General features: G+C 41.5%; 1 protein-coding gene, 1 long non-coding RNA gene and 1 pseudogene across 6 annotated transcripts in view; 1 reads left to right on the top strand and 2 right to left on the bottom strand.

Annotated features, from left to right (window-relative positions):
• The window catches only part of Gm4047, a 42,982-nt gene extending 30,906 nt beyond the window's left edge, over window positions 1-12,076 (top strand). For 4 of the 5 annotated variants that reach the window (XR_003955845.1, XR_003955848.1, XR_003955847.1 and 1 more), the window contains 2 exons: window positions 3,842-4,019; window positions 11,516-12,076. This is a non-coding gene — a long non-coding RNA (predicted gene 4047). The remainder of the gene's footprint in view (window positions 1-3,841; window positions 4,020-11,515) is intronic. The other variant, XR_003955849.1, reaches the window with a different exon arrangement.
• Gm29743 lies at window positions 8,451-9,542 on the bottom strand (annotated as a pseudogene).
• A 2,157-nt stretch (window positions 12,077-14,233) lies between the features above and the next one.
• Gm5861 (predicted gene 5861) lies at window positions 14,234-19,029 on the bottom strand. The gene is made up of 5 exons (NM_001310021.1): window positions 18,897-19,029; window positions 17,680-17,839; window positions 16,278-16,427; window positions 15,484-15,656; window positions 14,234-14,770 (listed from the first exon to the last, which is right to left on the bottom strand). The coding sequence occupies exons 1-4, from the start codon at window positions 19,027-19,029 to the stop codon at window positions 15,500-15,502; spliced, it is 600 nt and encodes a 199-aa protein (NP_001296950.1). The 3' UTR covers window positions 14,234-14,770; window positions 15,484-15,499.
• Between the last annotated feature and the right edge of the window lie 1,391 nt (window positions 19,030-20,420).

The following is a 20,420-nucleotide window of genomic DNA, read 5'->3' as shown; positions in this document are numbered from 1 at the left end:
ATTGAATCTGTAGATTGTTTTTGGTAAGTGTTAATCCTATTGGTCCATGAGTATGGGAGATCTTTCCATCTTCTGAAGTTTTCTTTGATTAATTTCTTCAGAGACCTTGAAGTTCTTTTCACACAGATCTTTCTATTGTTATGTGAGAGCTACCTCAAGATATTTTATATTATTTTTGACTATTGTGAAGGGTATTGTTTGTCTATTTTCTTTCTCAGCCCATTTATCATTTGTATAAAAGAAGGCTCCTGATTTGTTTGAGTTAATTTAACTTCCAACCACTTTGCTGAAGTTTTTGATCAGCTGTGGAAGTTCTCTGGTAGAATTTTTGGGGTTGCTTATGTATACTATCTTATTATCTGCAAATAGTAATACCTTGACTTCTGCTTTGCCAATTTGTATCCCCTTCAATCTTTTGTTGTCTAATTTCTTTAGCTAGAACTTTGAGCTCTATTGAATAGATATAGAGGAAGGGGCACCCTTGTCTTGCCCCTGCATTTAGTAGGATTGCTTCAAGTTCTCTCCCTTTAAATACTGGCTGTTGGTTTACTGTATACTGCTTTTATTATGTTTAAATACGGGCTTGGAAGTACTCATCTCTTCAATACTTTTAACATGAAGGAGTATTGAATTTCATCAAAAGCTTTTTTCAGCATCTAATAAGGTAAAGATGTGACTTTTTTCTTTTGAATTTGTTTATGTAATTGATTGTATACTAAGCCATCCATGTGTTCCTGGGATGAATCCTATTTGATCATAGTGAAGGATGACTTTGATCTGTTCTTGGATTCAGTTTGTGAGTGTTGTATTGAGTATTTTTGCCTCAATATTCATAAGGGAAATTGGTCTAAAATTCTCTTCATTGTTGAGTCTTTTGTGATTTATGTATCAGCATAACTGTGGCTTCATATAATGAATTATGTAGTATTCTTTTTGTTACTATTTTGTGGAATAGTTTGAGGAGTATTGGTATTATTCTTTTAAGGTCAGGAAGTATTTTGCTCTAAAACCACTTTGACCCTTTCTTCCTTTCTTTCTTTTTTTTTTTTTCTTTCTCCTTTTTTCCTTAGGGGTAATCCGACTGTATAAATAGTTTACTTACTCTTCATTTAATTTGAGTACCTGGTATCTGTTTAGAAAATCATCCATGATAAACAGTCTACTAAAAGTCCAGTTGTTCTAGTTGTTCACCAGTTGTTCGATAGTTTGTTTATTTTCATAATGTGAGTACATAATTGGTGTATTCTTTCCATTGGTTGTTTTTAAATCTTCAATTTTTTCATGAATTTAATTTTCAAATACTAACTATAGTTTCTCTATTTACTTTTATTTTCAAAACTACTGGTTTGATATAGCAAATGACATTTAGATTGCCTGAGACATCACATATGTATGATATAATAAGCCCATGAACTTCTGAACTTGATCTTAGCTGCCTTTCTTTTGCACCATATCCATGAGAAAATGGTGAAGGAGGCCTGGTTTATCATCTTCTTTCTGGACACTAATTCTCCTGTAGGTTATGTTTTGGACATTGAGGATTAGAGGTTTTGCTACTGTTGAAGGAACAGTAATTTCAGCTTGTAAGTGAGCCATCTCCAATCCACCTTCATCATAATCTCCTTTAGATCCTTAAAGTTTCTAGCTTGAATAGGGCCCTATTTATACCTTTCAGTTCCTCCTGGCTCTTGGTACACATAACATGCAAAGTCTTGTCCAGTTCATCTGGAGGTATAGGGGGAAGTGCATCTTCTACATCCTAGAAGTGAAAAACACTCATTTGATTGATTTGGGTGGGGTGGTGGTAGAGGTATATCAGTCCTTATTTTTCCTAATTAGAAGCATATACATTCTATAAGTCAAAACTGTATTCTGGCAATTCATATCAGCTTCACTAGGCATTCTTTGAAAATCTAATCTGTGGTTACTCTCGAAGTAAGAGTTTGGCATACTAGGTAAATAGTCACAGAATCTCTTAAGTTCTGTGGCCCTAGATACCACATGTGCAACGAATGCTGCTGGTTTATCCCCAGTCCAGATCCTTAGCCTCAGGCATTTGTTTGAAAGAAACATTACCTGGAAACTTTTCCTTTCATTCTTAAAACTCATAGCACAAAATGCTAGGTTCTGAAACATTGTTATGTATTGACTATATCCTGTACTTACATAATACAGATATTTCTAGATATCCTTCTTATTTCTGCCTACTGCATAAATACATTTTTCTACAAAGTCCTTTCATATACTTCCATAAAGGTCTTTTTTCAAGGAAACTGATGATACAAATTTAAACACATTCTTGTTTAGTCTGTACTGAACATTTTTACAATTCATGAAGAACAATTGAGTTTGAAGCTGTGATAAGTCTTTGTTGTGCTATGTGCTTTTTTCCTGTGGGCTAACTTTAACTTCCACCCTCTACTGCATAGAAGGGATCTGAGGAGGCCATTGTTTGTTGTGGGTTCACATTTGTTTTGATGAGCCTGTTGTTATAATTATTGCATTTTATCCTTTCTAAGTAATTGAGATCCACCTCTGCTGACCTTTTTTTTTTTTTCATTGTTTATCTTCTAATCATCTCACATCCAAATGAGGGTGTTAGCATGGCTGTCTGAGGTTTTCTTTCTTTTGTCTTTTGAGTAGTCTCCTTTTTATGGCACTCTGCTGCTGCATCCCTCTCTTCAATCAGATTCTTAGATATCTAAGAAGTGTAACTCATAGATCATTTTTATTTACTGGAAACTGTTCATTAAAGAAGCCATAGCAAAGCTGCTTTACGGTTTTCAGATTATTTTTGAATTCAGGTTATTTAAAGAATACTTCACTGATCCCCCTATAAACCTCTTAATATCTTATTTTATATAAGTATACATGCTGCAAAAATATAAGTCCATATTTTATATACACAGTCATAAATCACAGGTTGCCTATTTATAACTGAATTTTGTCATCTTTTCTAGTTTAAATTATAAAAGTTGTATTACTAGGCCCAACAACATTCTTCTGTGATATTTCATTGTTTGACACTCTTATGAGAATGCCTGAACAAATGTAAGTAAAGAATGTGGAATCTGGCTAGCAACATGGCATGCCAAGTTGCCAACAAATTTCCTTAAATTCATATTTTTCTTATTGTTCAAAATAGGATAGAATTATACTTTTACTTCTTACTGGTAGACATTATAGATGGAGAACAAATTTGTGTATGTTTATTGCAAAAATATAATGTGATTTTCTGAGCAACGTTCATTAATTTTACTTGGGTATAGAACGCATACTTTAGTCAAGATCAATTAGTGCCACCTACCAATGGAGACAAATGTCAGGCCATCGAAGTGTAATTTTTACAAAATGTACTTTGTATGACTGTATAGCTTAAGCTTTGTTGATAAGTTTTTACTGATAATTACTTATGAATTTCTATGTTATTCTCATGGAAGTTCCCTTAAATACAATATCATTGGGTCAGGCATGTCTTGAGTTTCCTGAACAAGGTGACCTTATTGGTGTGCATTCTATAAACTATGCCTGATTCAGTGAGAGCAGTGTTTGTGTGGTTTGTGGGCTGACTCCTGAATCCCTACTTTTCTATTCAGTAGCACTTAGGACAATAAGCCAAAATCAGAAATGGTGATACCTTGCCATAAATTATGTGACAAGAGGGATAGGAAATTCATTTGTGTCAAAAGCCTGGGTTTTCAGAGCCGGAGAGATGGCTCAGAAGTTAAGAGCACTGGCTGTACTTCAAGAGATCCTGAGCTCAATTTCTAGCAACTACATGGTGACTGATAATCATCTAGAAAGTTAACCTTGAGATCTGGTGCCCTTTTCTGGCCTGCAGGCAAATATGCAAACAGAATGCTGTTGTAAGACTCCAGGGAGCCTTAGCTTTCTGGAGATCCTGTGAATAAAACACATGAAGTTGGGATTGATGCAAAAAGCAAGAGGAATTTATTGTTCCTGTGCACGAGGTTCGTCCCAGACCCAAAGGAGAGGCAGTGGCCCCCAGCACCCAACTGGTGAGTTTATATGGTTCCCAGGGGTAGAATAGAGCACCAGCAACTAGGCACAATATGATTGGCAGAGCAGTGCATCATTTAAACTGGTCTTTAGGGAATGAGTTGACAAGGACATCCCTTGTCTGAAGGTGAGCAACAGTCAGTCCTGTGGAATGTGTCCCCATCTGTAGGTCAGTTCCCACCCTGTGGTCTGAGAAATGTTAATTAGCCTCTCTCTCCCTGAGGGGCAAGAGTTTCAGACCCTTACCAACATTCCTAAGCTGATCTTTTCACTGTAAATTTAATAAATTAATAAATCAGGGTTTCCTAAGTGATTTTGTGTCCCTATTGGTCATGTGCAACAGCTTGAAGAGCCAAGTTGTGATATTCCTTGGAATTCCCATGATGATGCACTCAGACATGCCTAGAAACAACCAGAAAAGTGGCCAGAGAGCTCTATTTATACAATGAACAGGGCATTACTGGCTAATGCTGCAGGATGTTTGATCACACTTGAACCCCAGGACTGTGTTTCCTACTGAAAATCCCTTGCTGTGGTGTAACTCACCCCTAGCACAGAGCTTTAAACCAAGAGCTGTCTGTTTATTGTAAACAAAGGCTATCTCTTTCTTCTGTTGTGCCTCAACCCTAGCACACAACTTTATTCCAAAGGTAAATAATGTCAACCACTAGTCAGTAGGCAGAGTAAGTTACCAGCTGACAGGGAAAAAATATAAGTAAACAGAAAGTAGTTTTTTGAACAAAGGGTATTTAAGACAACATAGAGGAGGAGAAGGGACTAAATCATCAACCAAAGAGGACACATGCAGGGACCTATTGCTCTAGGTGAATATGTAGCAGAGAATGGCCTTGTTGGACATCAATGGGAGGAGAGACCCTTGGTCCTGTGAAGACTTGATGCCCCAGTACAGGGAAATGCCAGCACCAGGAAGCAGGAGTGGGTGGGTTGATGATCAGGGTGAGAGGGATGAGATAGGGGGTTTTCAAAGGGGAAACCATGAAAGAGGATAACATTTGAAATGTAAATAAAGAAAATACCTAATTAAAAATATACCTAAGATGAAAAAAAACAAAATTAAAAAACATTAAAAAAATAAATGTAAGTAAAAAATATCTAATTTTAAAAAGAAGAACATTGGATAGTAAAGACTTGTATAACAGTTGGGAAAATTAATGAAAAACATAAAGGGAGAAAAGGGAAAAAAAGGAATGTTTCCCTTCTAGATGTAAGCAGAATAGGATGGTCAGTAGTGTGTTTTCCTGTGTCTCTGAATTTAAGGTCACTCTACAGAGCAAGATTTGGAACAAACAAGCATAGACAGTGAAGGAGTTGGAAAACAGAGCTACTGATAATGTAGTAGAACAAGAGGGCCATGTTCCAGTTTCTGCAAGCTGCAGAACTAGGCAGCTTCAGCCATGTGTCTCTGGCTTTATAGTCAAAAGGAGCAAGAAACTACTGGGACTATTGATGCTGGTTGGCTGTAGCTAAGAAATTAGTGGTGATTAAGAAGAAACCAGCATCACAGAGGTGATATCTTCTGGGAAGTATTTTCTCAGAGCACAAAGAAGCAATGTTCCAGAGATAGCTAAGGTTGTACCTTGTGGTGCAGGTGTACTTGGCAATGTGTAAGAGTCACCCTGGTGATACTGGTATTAAAGGCATGAAGGGGTCATAAAGAGCAGCTGAGGTATGGCACTATCAGAAGCCATAGAAGGCCATTGGTGGAGAGGTAGCCTCCATTGCAATTGATAGCTCTGGACTGAAGGGATAATGTTTGGCACTATGAAGAGAGCCTGTGAGATGTTATTGCTGAAGCCTAGTTGCAACTGAAGATCCCAGTGTATTGGAGATGCCAGTACCATGTGATGATCACTAAGAGCAGCAGCAAGAGTAGAGAAGATCAACCTAAGCTTAGAATGCCACAGAGTGCAGAGCTGGAGAAGTGAAGCAAGCCCATTGGAGGAGCCCAAAAGTTCATGTGTGGAAGGAGCTATATCACTGAAGTTTCCTTGGAGAATCAAGATTTTTGAGTTGCCAGAGCCACAGGCTATTTGCTGAAGAAAGCTGATAACAGGGAGTAGAACCAGCCCAGGAAAAAGAAGTTTGCAGTAAACAAAGATGAAAATGGCTTTGGAGATTTGAAGACCACTTTGATATAAGACAAGGAGATGTTTGTAATTTGCCTAGCTCATTTGCTGTCATGCTTTGAGGATTCCAGTTAAGTGATTGGATGAATCTCAGTAGAGAGTTTGAACATTGGCCTTTTAACATGGACAATAATACAGACTATGGGAATTTAGAAGTTGGACTAAATGTATGTTTTTATTTTGCTAAGGCTAAATATGGCCCCCACAGATTTATGTGTTAGGACAAGCCTATGGAGGTTAGGGAGTAGAATGAAATGGTTTATAAATACTCATCCCAGGGAGTGGTGCTATTTGGACATGTGGCCTTGTTGGAATAGGTGTATCACTGTGGGTGGTGGCTTTAATATCCTAGCTCTAGCTCCCTGGAGGCTTTGACTCTGCTAGCAGCCTTCAGATTAAGAGGCAGAACTCTCAGCTCCTCCTACACCTTGCCTGCCTGGATGGTGACATGTTGCAGCCTTGATAATACTGGACTGTACTTCTGAAGCTGTAAGTAGCTCCAATTACACATTGTCATTTATAAGATTTGCCTTGGTCATGGTGTCTGTTCACAGCACCAAAAGCCTAACTGAGACAGTGGGATGGTTGTTTCAATATGCTAGTCTCAGAGAATATCACTATTAAGAGGTGAGGCCATGCTAAATTAGATTTGGCCTTGGTGGAAGAAATGTGTCACTGTGGGGGTGGGAATTGAGACCCTTCTCCAGGCTACCAATGACCAAAGCTTCTCCTGTTTGAATTCAGGAGAGGATATACATTCTTACCTCTTCAAATGCTATGGCTATCTAGACCTATGAATCAATAAGCCAGCCCCAATTCAAAGTTGTTTTTTTATTAAAGTTGCTTTGGTCATGGTGGCTCTGTAGAACAATAGAAATCCTAACTAAGTCAGTCTTTGCCAACAGGAGTGAGATATTGACATAATAGGCCTGACCATGTGTTTGTTTGGAGGAATGTGGATTTGGGGACTTTTGATTTAGAAAGTGGTGCAATGCATTAAGGGGTGCCTTTGGCCCATCCTACAAGAAATATGGAAGAAATTGGTACTGAGGGTGACTTAAAGTGATGCAAAAGGTTTTATAGTAGGAAGATATTAGTATGTGGCCTAGAAACTGTTTGAGTGGTATTTTGGTGAAGAATCTGGCTGCTTTTGCCATTATATGAAGAGACTTAGGAGGCACAGTCTATCATGAAGAGAGTCAGAAAAATTGCACGACAACTGAAGTCTAACAAGAGCCCAGCATAGACTTTGTTCTCTGCTTCACTCTCATGAAAGTGTTTTGATTAAGTTTACCAAGCTCATAAAGGAAAAATACAAAATATGAGGGGCAAGACTTAAAGGAGCACTAAGAAGTGAAATGGAGCTGGATCCTGTGTGGAAGGAGATAAGCAGCTTAAGGGAGTGATGATCTCAGGGCAAGATTCCAACTAGGTAAGCTCATTGTTATTGCACGTAAACTAGCAATAGTTATGTGATATTCAGCAGTATTACCTGGTTATAGTTTTTATTTGTACTTTTAATGTGGAATGAACTACTATCCGGGAATGGAGGGTCCTCTTGTGATCCAGAACTTGAGGCTGAATGCACAGGCTTTTGATTTATATCTTGAAGAACCATGGCCATGAGAAGCTTAAAGAGATCTCCAAATTCAAGGCCAATCTAGAACAGAGAGAGTTGCATGTAGAGAAAAGCTTAGAGCCGGGCATGGTAGACCATGCCATTCATCCCAGCATTCAGAAGACAGAGCCCTGAAGATCTCTGAGTTCAAGGTCAGTAGACAGAGCAAGTTCCAGGACCACCAAGTTTAGGCAGTGAGTAAAATCATTAAAAATGGAGATTTGGTGATGATGTAATAGAACAAGGGGGCATTTTCCAGCCCCAGCAAGAAGCAGAACTTGGCAGCCTCAGCCACTTGGCTCTGCTTTTACAGTCAAGAGTAGAGGGGGATACTGGAACAATTGATACTGCATAGCAGGAGCGTAGAAATTTGCAGTGGTTATGAAGAGACCAGCAGAGTAGACCCTCTGGAATCACTTACATATATTATCATATCATGTGCAAATAGCTGTCCTTTGACTTCTTCTTTCCCATTTACATCCCCCTGATCCCCTTTAGGTGTCCTATTGCTTATTAATTTGATGCTGTCTATTGGTTTGTTATTTATTGCTTTTTGTTAGTTAAAAAATTTTTTTATTATTTTTTTTTTATCAGAACAGTTTATTGACGAGATAGCATGTAATGACCTAGTCCCTAAATATACAACATCAAACAGAGAGTCCTGTCTAGAGATGGTTAATCAAGGGCACCCCATGGGCGGGCAGCTCCTGGTGCAGCTGCTGGAAGATCATGGCACAATGGTTCCTCTCCTGGGTCTTGCCAAGAGCGTGGTACAGCCTGGCCTGGAATTAAGCAGCATCCCTGATGCGCTCTCTGCAGTCGACTTGTGCAAAGTAGTTCTTGGCTTCACTGAGTTTCTGAATGGCCGCTTCCAGAGCTTCTGCTTTCTTCACTGGGTCATAGGAAGCTGCCAAAGCCACTTGGCACTTGGACACTAAGAACATGCACGACCTTTGTCCAGGATAGCCCCGTCAGCTAGGGTGGGATCGATAGCCATGTGAAGAAGGGTTAAGGCCTGTTCTGGGATTCTAAGGATGAGCTGGGCATAAGCCAAGTTGAGCAGTTTCGAAGGCCAAGTACTGTAATCGGTATTCTTTGGAGAGGGCCAGAGCTTCCAGGAGCACAGGCATGGCGATGGTTGGGGACGAAAGAGCGCCAGTACAGCTCTGTCACTGACAGGAGGACGCTGATGACTATTTCTATATTCTTTAACTTCTGACAGCACGTCAGCAACTTCTGCAGAAGCTTGTGTGCCTCTGTCATTTGGTTCTGAGCTTGCAGTACGACTGCTTTCCTGTGTACACCTTCTATGCCATTAATCGCTGTGATTCCTGTAACAAGTGAATCAGCCAAATGAATTTGCCTTCATTCAGTGCTCTGTCAAACTGTATTTTTTGATCCCACAGCATCCATTTCTGGGCGTGCTGACTGTTGGGTGGAAATCGGTCTTTCAAGTGCTTTAATACTTCACCAGCAGCCACGAAACAGTTCTGTTCTGCATGGAACTCTGCAAGATGGCAGAGAGCGAAGGCAAAGGACTCAGTATTATTCTGATGCTCGCCCGCATTCAGCGACTCCAGGCTGTTCATGCTTAGCAACATCTGGGCTTGATGCAGTGCCATGGTGCTGCGGCCGTACAGCCTCCAGATGGCCGTTTTCTGTGCAATGCGGATATCGATAAGTTCCAACAAGCTGTGTTTCCAGTGCAGGAGGTCAGAGTCCTTTAGGGCATCCATCAGTCTGTTGGCCTTTTTCCCAGCAAAACCTCCGTGTTCAAAACTTTTTCAGCTCAAAACACAGCCTCCTGCATTATTTTGACCACCTGATTCTCACTGGACCAGAGGACAAAAGTAATGGGGAAGAAGGTTATGGTGGGAGCCTGAGATATGCTGCTCTCAACCTGGCCGCCCTGCACTGCCTCTTCTGTCACTATTAAAAGGCAGAGCTCACCCTGCAGGAGGCAATTAGGATTGCCCAGGAGTCCAAGGATCATGTGTGTCTGCAGCACTGTTTGAGCTGGCTTTATGTGCTGGGGCAGAAGAGAGCCCATAGCTATGTTCTTTTGGAGCACTCTGTGAAGAATGCAGTACATTTTGGGTTATTTATTGCTTTTATTATGTTTAGGGATGTATCTTGTATCCTTCTATTCTGGAGGACTTTTAACAAGAAGTTGTGTAGGGTTTTTCAGCATCCAAAAGATGATAATTTTTTTACTTATTTTTATTTTATTTATTTTTTCTATTTTGGTGGATTGAGTTGATGGGCTTTGCTATCTATCAACACCTGAATCCCTGAAATGAAGCGTACTTGAACATCCTAGATGGTGTCTTTGATGTGTTCTTGGATTCTGTGTGTGATATTTGAATTTTCATGATGGAACTTCTTCTCTGATTCCCTTTCCATGTTGTGTGTTTGTGTGATTTAATTACCAGGTTGCTTGTGGCCTCAGAGAAGGAGTTTGACCATGATCATTCTGTTTCTATTTAGTTGAGTATTTAGAGGACTATTGGTATTAGGTCTTCATTAAAAGTCTTGGAGAATTCTGCACTAAAAGCATGTGGCCCTGGCTTTGTTTTTTTTTTGGGGGGGGGGCAGTGAATGACTTTTGATGACTTTTTCTTGTCTCTTAGGGAATATAGAATCATTTAGTTACTTTTCTAGATCTAGATTAACCGTTGGTAATTGGTGTCTATCTAGAATTTCAACAATTTCATATTGATTTCTTTTCAGTATTTTAGAGTATAGGCTTTTGAAGCCAGACCTAATGATTTTTTGAAGTTCCTCAGTGTTCATTGTTATGTCCCTCTTTTCATTTCTGATTTTGGTAATTTGGGTATTGTCTCTTTGCCTTTTAGTTCATTTGGGAAAGGGGTTGTCTATCTTGTTGATTTTCTCAAAGAGCCAGCTCTTGGATTCCTTGACTTTTTTAAATATCCTCTTTGTTTCTCATTGATTGATTTGATTTCTGTTTTATTTCCTGCCATCCAGTGCAAACCCTGCATAGCCAGGTTTAAGGGTGTATTGAATTAGCCCACTTTATCAGTGTTACCTGCAAGGTCCCATGACACATTAACCAAAGTCAGTGCACACATCCACTATATTTTTCACTTCGGTCTTTCCAGTCATATTGGAAAATATTATAATGCGTTCATGAATGCACACACACACACACACACACACACACACACACATACACACACACAGAGAGAAAGAGAGAGAGAGAGAGAGAGAGAGAGAGAGAGAGAGAGAGAGAGGAAGAGAGAGAGAGACACACACAGACCGACAGAGACAGAGAGACAAAGTGACAGACAGGTAGAAAGAACTTGTGGAAGATCTGTTCCTTCTACTCTTTTATTTGCTAAGAAGGAACCCATGTTTCTAGGATTGATACCAAGGATGAATACCAGTTGATGCATCTCATTAGCTGATCATCTCAACCAAAACATTTCATGAGTTTTATCTATATTTATGTTCTATGTGATGTTTGTGTTTGTGAGTGTATGTGTGTGTGTGTGTGTGTGTCGTTTATTGAAATTGTAAACATTCTTTGCAACCTTAGAATAATGTGTAAATTAACAAAAAGACAGTACAAGTGGAATCCGTGGAGGAAGCTGGGGGTGGGTAGCTTGGAGGTTAGAGTGACTTGCAGCCCCTCTAGAGACTTTCTTTTCATTGTATGTTACAACTCAAATGCAATACTGCTCGTTATTTTATTTTTCTTCTGCTATAGCCCCCAGACTAGAGATGAACCTACTACATTGTGAATGCTGGCAAATACTCTACAACTGTATTACATCCCAGGGCTGGAACCCAACTCATCTTCTGCAACAATTACAGGGCAGGCTGGATGAAGACACTCAACCTACAATGTGGCCATCTCATGACTGGTTCATGAGAATGGCTTCCAAAATGATTTCAAGACTGGGAATGTTTAGCTATCTGGGAGAGAAAATAAGGAGACTCAGTCTACACTGTACATTAAGGACTGTTTATTCTGTTAAAGGCTAACATAGATTATTGACTCATGTCACATGTGAAAGTAAATAAAAATCCAGGTTAATGTATGCATCTGGTAGGATTTACCAAACACACCACCATACATGAGTGGACTTAGAAAGACCCAGGCCCCTCAGGGTTCTAAGGTATTCAAGGAGTCCCCACAAATACAATAGTAACATGCTAGTGTAGTCTAAATTCTCTCTCACTGGTCTCACCTCAGTTCTAGTGTACTGCTGAGTGGGGCTTTGGGCTATGCACAGACAGGCTGGTCTCCAGTTGAGCTGTGGTCTGAACCCCAGAAGGGTGATAATTCACCTACATGATATGGTAGACATGCCCTCTTGCTCCTGGAACTCTGGCTCCTGCCTAAGTTACCACCCCCCACAGCACACACATGGGAAGCATGGCTAGAAGTAAAGTAGGCAATTTTCCAAGCTTCTTACCTTCAGTCTAAACTCCTTCCCAGTTACCTAGCAACAGTAAAGAATGAATATAAGGGTGGCTGCTTGGCTCCACCTCTTTCTCTTACTTCTTTCTCTCACTCTCTCTTCTCCTCTGTCTTCTCCTCCCCTGTCTCCTCTCATCTCACTCTCTCCTTCTTACACTCTCTTTCTCTCTTGCCTTCCCCCATCTCTCTCTCTTGCTCTCTCTCCCTTCTATCTTTCCCATGTCTTTCTATAATAAAGCTCTAAAATCATAGATTGTCTCTGTTCATCAAGGCTACACTCACTCTCAATAGACTGGGAACCTCTCTTTCCTCATCCCTCTCTCCCATAATCCCAGGGCTTTTGAGAGTAGCCACAGGGGTCCCAGGTTGGGCTGCCCATTGACCACCCAACAAAGAGTTAGTCAGTTGCTTGGATGACCACCTGGGGCTGAGTGGAAAGAGGCTGGCAGCCCTCCCATGTCCACCTGACCAGAGCATAGATGGGACTCTGGTTGGGCTTTGGGTCTTTCCTCTCTCTCTTCACCAGGGCCCCCTTTTAGCTTCCACACTGCTGATGAACTTCTGTCACTTCATGAAAATTAGAAGACCTAAAGTAGAGAGTAGCCAAAGCCTCTATCCTGATACTCTGCTGAGATTTTAAATTTTCTGGTGTGTCAATACTATTTGTAGATGACTTCCTCCACACTATAATGCTCTGACTAATCTCCAGTCTCAATTAATTATTTCTATTCCATTAATTGGACAGCAGTCATCTGGAAGAAGCTCTTCCTCAATATACTCCCAGATATGCTATGGGAAAAGGTCAGCTGCACCTGTGTCTCCTAGGTTCCCCACTTGCACGGACATGCTCTCTACCAGAAACATGTGGCCACAGCTGCAGGCTCCATTCACGGTGGCTGCTCTTGAGCTTCCTCCCCACATTGCTCATGTTGATACTTTTGTTCTTACTAAGAAGGTTTCATCAGCCCAACACAGCCTACAGGAGGCCAGACTCAATTCTGAATTTTAAGGATATGCGTAATCTACATGGTCATCCTAGATTAGAGGTGAAAGATCTGCTCTAAAATTGAAAATAAGGGATGCTGGGGTATGATCCTGAGTACACAGTGAGCAGTGGTAACACCAGAGTCCTGCATACATGCCAGGCAGCCTAGGAGAATGAGCATGCACAGCTCAAGCACCTGCACCTACACATCTCCTGAGATTTCTCCACTTACTTGGAGGTGATCCAGTCAACCTAATATAGCACATGCACTAGAAGGAGAATTGGTACCTGCAGAAGGTGTGGGGATGCCTCACAGGTTAGGGAACCTACTGCTCTCTCAAAAGACCCACATGGGTCCTAACAGTCATGTAAAACAGGGGTTATTATTCCTTCTTCTGGCCTCTGAGTTTACTACACTCAGGAAGTGCTGCAGACATACAGTAGGAAAAACAAACATTCACATAAATAACAATATCTCTAAACAGCACAAAAACAAAACAATCAAACCAAAAAACCACAGGAAATGTGTGTTCAAGAACAACATCATCTACCAAATGACATTTCAAAGCCTGACTTAGAAAGCCATTATTTCTATTGTGTGGTTGTCACTGATGCTGTATTGCAGGCAAAACTGAGGCACATGGCTCTGGCCTTCCTGATTAATTTCCTATTCCTTTGGGAATGTTTTTATTTCCTCAGCAGCATTAGAGCAATGATTGTATATTAATCAAAATCTGGTCCACAGTGTCAGTCAAGAATGTGCTTTATAGAGTGCTATAATTTAGGTGTAGGAGAATACATAGCAGCATGGATACAGTATGGAACTGATTGAATCATAAAGTGTGTTTCCATGGGGTAAGCCACATTATCCACAAGAGACCATCTTCTTGTATACCCCTTGGTGACATTTACTTCACTCTGTAGCCTAGGCTGCCTGACACTTACAGAAATCCATCTCTGGCTGTGGGTTCTAGGTTTACAGGAGTGGAGAGGAAACCTGAATAAGGAAGATGGTCTTAGAGTCAAGAGTTGTAAATCAATTTTTATTTACTAGAAATACAATGTTTAATAAACAGGCTTTAAAAGTACAATACTAAAAAGAGATGAAAAGAAAAATTCAACCATGAAAACCAAATAAGAACATATAACTTCAGCAAAACCTAAAAACTAAATAAAACAATAAAGAGCAAAACTTTAACCAAAACTTGAACAGAAAATGATTGAACATCAGCACCCTTTCTCTGCATATTAAGGAGTACAGACCTACAGCCTGTATCTCCTCTTGGACTGCTGTTGGAGGGGCAGTCACCTCAGTTGTTTCTCAAGAGGTGTTGCCAGAACAGGAAAGGGAACAACACCCTGAATCAGCTGGCTCACTGGCTTCCTCCTATTCACACCTTGTAAATGTACTGAGTGTAAGAAGATTCATTCAAGGTAGACTGTGGATGTTGGGGATGGAGTTCAGCAGGGGGCTCCTGAGGTGGAAACTCATTCTGCAGGAGGCTCTCTTCCTGGGATGTGGACATTTCAGCTCTTGCTGGAGTCGCTGAGTCCTAGGAGAGGAAGGCAGTTCTTAAGACACAGGCTTGGTGGAGACCTAAATGTCATCTGTCAGACTGCTGTCTCCCACTACCTCAACAGGACAGTTAACAATGATCTATTAACTGAAACCATTGCTGTTATATACATGTAGGGCAAAATGTCAAACAACACTCACAAACACATGGACTGGCAAGCTGTCACTCAGACTTCTATGCTTGCAAACCAAGAATTGGGCAATAGGAAGAGACCTCATTGGATTGCAAGAAGAAAGGAGAAGCCCACCTGCCCCCTAGATTAATGACCATGAGAAGCATTCATTTGATATGTGCATTTTGATTTTAACCCTGGAAGGTTCTTCCCACCTCTAGTCACATGACCCTTGCGTGACCTCTGTCCCAGGACCTAGATGCTGCTCAATGTTCTGCATACCATCCCACTTATCATGAACACATGCAGAAATGTGGCATGTTATTCATCTGTCACCCTTTCTAGACTTCAGATTAAAGCAGAGCAGCAAGGTCCACTTGCCAATGACTTAGTTTCTCACAAGAGGCTAACTTCCCAGAATATATGTGTATAAAAAGGGCAATGAACAACTACATGCCAAGAGGTGGGTGACTGTTTGGGAGTGTGGATTAGAAAGGTGGTAGGGGAAAGCAAAGATGAATCCAATGGGGCAAATGGTGTCAGACAGTATTTGCTTGAGTGAGCTGCTTGTCCCTACCTGAAGTTGTTGGGTCTCATGGTTGCTGGTCTGCTCCTGTTCGTCCATTCAGGTTCACGTCAACCAAATATTTCTCAATGAGAGCCCAATCAATTTCTACTTCCTTGTTCTTCTGGTTCTGTGTGATGGACATCTTAAGATTCTTCTCCATCAAGAGCTGGCTATGTAGGTTTCTGGAAAAAACCTCTGCATAGTAAGATCCTGCAGCCTCCTCCTCTCATTCTTATGTATAGGCTCAATAACCCCACCAGGACCCAGGCTCCCATGAAGACATAATACAATCCATCTCAATAAATCCATGACAGCTGCACAAACAGCAAACAGCCATTTCAGAGAAGAAGAAATCATTGCTGCAGTTGGAACACCAATAAGGGTCCATGTCTTTCCAAAAGAAAGAGGGATCTCCATCGATCATTGACCGCCCAATGCATTAAGGCAACATCAATTAGTAGGGTGCAAATACCATCAGAGTAGATCAGCAGAACCAAAGGTAGGGCATCTATCCTTGTGTTATATCACACTCAGCTCTCTAAAACACTGCCTGATAACCAGACTCTCAGTAATGCATAATAACTATGCACAATCACTCTTCTACTGAGGCTTTTAAGGATGCCTGGACAATGCTGGGAGGGGTAACAGTGTCTTACGGATTTATGAAAACTGAGTCTATTATCCCAAGGCACACTGATTGCTAAAGGCAGAACGGGCAGAAGCAGAACTGCGGACTCTCCAGTCCAGAAACCAAGGAATGCAGAAATTGCCATTCCACTGTTGACTTGCTAACTGGTACTTACGTAAAGTAGTCTATCCACTTATTGAGCTCCTGGATATTCTCTTGGGCCTCAATTATCCCCATCTCTAACTTATGCACAGAAGACAGGACCTGGTTCTTCGTTGATCTCAGTTGTTCATAGAATGGATTTTTCTTCTGGGTGGGCTTGGTCCTAGGAAGACAGAACTCCATGAACATGGGCTTTTAGGAACACATTTCTCAGGCTGAGTGCTGGACTACCCCAGCCATGGAAAGCATATTCTGGATTCTATATACTGGGATGATCTTCAGCTTTGAATATTTGTTATCCTGGTCCAGGACAGCAGAAGCTAAGCATCAAGATGGAGGGTTCCCTGGCTCCCTGTGTTCATGCAGTAGGGTTGGATGTAGCAGTCTAACCAGCTATGCTCTCAAGAGCCTAGGCCCAGGTCTTTGCCCACCAGAAACCTGTGATTACATTTTTCCTGTTTTCACAACTGGGGTGGTAAATCCTGAATAACTTATACCATAGAAACAGACCTTACACATAATCCTGGAGTTGTGATCAGACATCAGCACAGCTTTATAACATGCCCAAGGGATACAAGTGCATGGACAACTGTGACCACATAGGCAAAGAACACTGTTAAATAAAGTGGGAGCTCTGAGACTTTAGCACTAACATCACCTTGAAATTGTTGTGAAGATGAATCCCCACACCAAAACACAGACCCCATAGGTGCCCAAGTTTGGGGGGAAAATTAAACTTACAAAAAACATGCACATGTAGGTACATGTGCACACACACAGTCTCACACACTTGAACACACTCACACACTTGAACATACACACACACACACACACACACACAGGAGAAAAGGAAACAGAATGAGAGACACAGACAGAAACAGAGAGCACAATGCGATGCAAAAGAAATGTATGCAGCATTACTGTCTTTCATTATAAGGCAACAAAGAGGAACAGGAATGAGCCTCAGGCCTTCTAGATATACAATGAGAAGGAAAATGTGGGAACAGGCCCCTCTAGATACTAAGAGGAGCTTCTAAGCACTCAGGCACCTGCCAGGCAAGTATAAACACTCAGCATACACTCAAATTACCTAGAACCTTACAAAGCCACATCCTGTCAAGTGCTTTCCAAATGCATGCTGGGAACTCACTCTCCACTGCCTCTATCCCTGAATTCTTCATTCAGAATACAAGTCCTTCTTTTCTATTGGAGGAAGCAGAAGAGTCCATTTCTCATCTCCCTCCTGACCAAGCTTCAGGTTCTGCCTCTCTGCTATTAAGCATTCATGGACATGAGGTTGGGCATAGGGACAATCTGGTGGTACAGCTTCATAGAACCCACCTCCTATAAAGGATATGATGAGGCTGACATTGAAGACCCCAGACTGACACCATAGGGTTTGGAGCAGTGCATACCTATTGTAATTGGAACTCTCTTTGAAATCGATCAGGTGATCTCTCTGCTCATTTCTCAGCTGAATGAGGAGGTGCAGCTCTGTGGTCAGCCTCTCTTTTTCCTTTTTGAACTCCTTCTTACTTAGGTCAGGTGCAGTGGATGATGTGTGTCTTCGAGCCCCTTTAGGTAGAAGAATACAAAAATACTTTCATGTGAGAATTCAAAGAGTGTAGGCAGACCACCAAAAGAGAGACAATGCCTGGAAACTATTGACACAAGAAAGAGTTTGTTCTGGGCTTGAGATGCCTCCACAGTGGGTCTCAGTTCTACCAGTACTCTAGAGAGACCAGGAGATGTAAACAGCCAGGTGTTTCCTCTGTCTCCCTAAACATGCTTATTATTACCAGAGAGATGTCTCCCTAAACAAGCTTATTATTACAAGAGAGACAGCTTACTCAGGATGATTATCAATTGAACAGAGTGTAATTTGGCTTCAGAGCCATCAGTCCCGTGGTTTCACAAGTCAGATGATAAAATCACAATTCTCAAGTACTTTAGTGCTTGGAGATGCTCAGATCTCCTACCCAGTTATGCTAGGCCCAGGACTTGGGCTTCAAAAGTCACGCAGTGAGAGAACATGGTCAAAATACTATCAATTGCCCCTACTGAAACACCAAACACCCAAGAAGTAGCAATAGGATCCCTTCTCTGTCTGGGTGTCTCCACTCTGACAGGTCTGTGGTTACAGTGTAGAAATGCCTGCCACTCACAACTGGTGATTAAGAAAGGTAAAGTGGGAACTGTCATGGACAGGATGTCAGAGTCATTCTGAGAACATGAGGTCATGGCCTGGAGCACAATTCTCTCCATTATACTACTCCCAAATAGCCACTGAAGTTAAAAAGCCCTGAGAGTGAAATACAGTCATGCCCTTCCCTAAAAGGGCATAGGTTAGACACTCTGTGACTCCTGATGGCCTCATTGTGTCGCCATGTAATACACACAATACTCAGTGAATGTAAATACTTAAGAGTTCTTAGCATAACAGTTTTGGCCTTGCCAGCTCCTGCTTAGGGGATGGAGAAAGTAATGTTCTGAAATCCTTGATGTTCAAGAATTTTGATAATTATGGAAATTCTTTGCTACCCAGAGACTCCAGTTCCTGATCCCCATTACTAGAAAAGCCATCTCAGGCCACCCCTTCCAGGGAGCTCAACATCCACTTCCCAGGACTTACTCCAAATTCTCCAAGTCCACCTCCTTCGACCTTCATTACTCTCAGATGGAAGGCCAGCATCTTTCCTCCTCTCTCTGGTCTCTCTCCCATCCACACTGGCTCTCCCAAAAAGATTGCAGAGTCGAGCAAACATGTTCACCAACCTAGTGGCTAGACACTGAGTGAGAATCCTATATGAGCTTGTTGCTACAACACTGGTGACATCACAGGAGATGCCAAGAACTCTCCAGGAGACAATAGAGTTTCCAAGAAGAGATTGCTGATGTCATGGTCTACAGCCTTTGACTCCCTGCTTATGTTCATGTGTTTCAATACCAGAACACTTGTCAGAGGGCTTGATTTCTATTCTATAAAGGAGGGAACTTCGCTGACTTCTGTTGCAGGATATTTGATTGCATTTTAAACCCCAAGATTGTACTATTTTCTGAAAACAAAAACAAAAACAAAAACAAACAAACAAACAAACAAAAAACCCCAAACAAATAAAAACCCTTTTTATAGTGTAGCTCATCCCTACCACAGACTTTTAACTCAAGAGCTGTCTGTTTACTGTACCTTCTTGTCTGGCTCAGGTGTAGCACAGATCTTTATTGCAAGATAAAATAAAGCCAACTCCAGGTCAAGAGGCAGAAGAATTAACCAGTTGAGTGGGAATGAAAACAACTAAACCAAAGGAAGGTCTTTAAGTTCAAGGATATTTAAGACAGTGTGGAGAGAGATAAAAAATGCGTTCCTTCTTAGAGGTCAGCAGGGCAGGAAGGTCAGCTGGGTGCTTTTCCTGACTCTTTGAGCTGGCTCCTGAGTCTTCATTTGTAAAATGAAATGCGTTGCATATGTGTGTGTGTGTGTGTTTTTTTAAATGTATTTATTAGTTATTCCATTCGATTACATCTCACATGATATACCACTTCCTGGTTACCCCTCCACCAATCCCTCAAGCCATATCTTCCCTCTCCTCCTCCCCTTCACCTGGATGAGGGTGCTGCTTCAACCCACTCACCCTTTCCTTCCCTACTGCCCTCTACACTAGGGCATCAAAACTCTCCACAACCAAGGGCCTCACCTCCCACTGCTTTCAGCAAGGCCATCCTCTGTTACAATGTACCTGGAGCTATAGATCCCTCCTTATACACTCCTGGGTTTGTAGTCTAGTCTCCGGGAACACTGGGTGGTCCTGTCAGCAGTTGTTGTTCTTCCAATAGAGTTGCAATCCCCCTCTGCACTTCCAGTTTTTCCCCAAGCTCCCCCAAGGAGTTCTTTTAGCTCAGTCTAATGGTTGGTTCCAACTGTCAGTTGCTGGCCAGACCTCCCAAAGAACTGCCACTCCAGGTTCCTGTCTGCAAGCACCTCTTGACCACAGGAACAGTGTCTGGTTTGGTTTCTGCAGACAGGATGGATCCCCAGGTAGGGCAGTCCCTGGATGGCCCTTCCTTCAGTCTCTGCCTCATTTCTTGTCCCTGTTCTTCCTTTGCTCAGGAACATTTCTGGGTTAAAAACTTTGAGATGGGTGGGTGTAACCAACCC

The sequence above is a fragment of the Mus musculus genome, chromosome 5 (assembly GCF_000001635.26).
Source record: "Mus musculus strain C57BL/6J chromosome 5, GRCm38.p6 C57BL/6J".
Lineage (NCBI taxonomy): Eukaryota > Metazoa > Chordata > Mammalia > Rodentia > Muridae > Mus > Mus musculus.
Note: the sequence above shows the minus strand (reverse complement) of the source record. Positions and strands in the feature narration are given on the sequence as shown.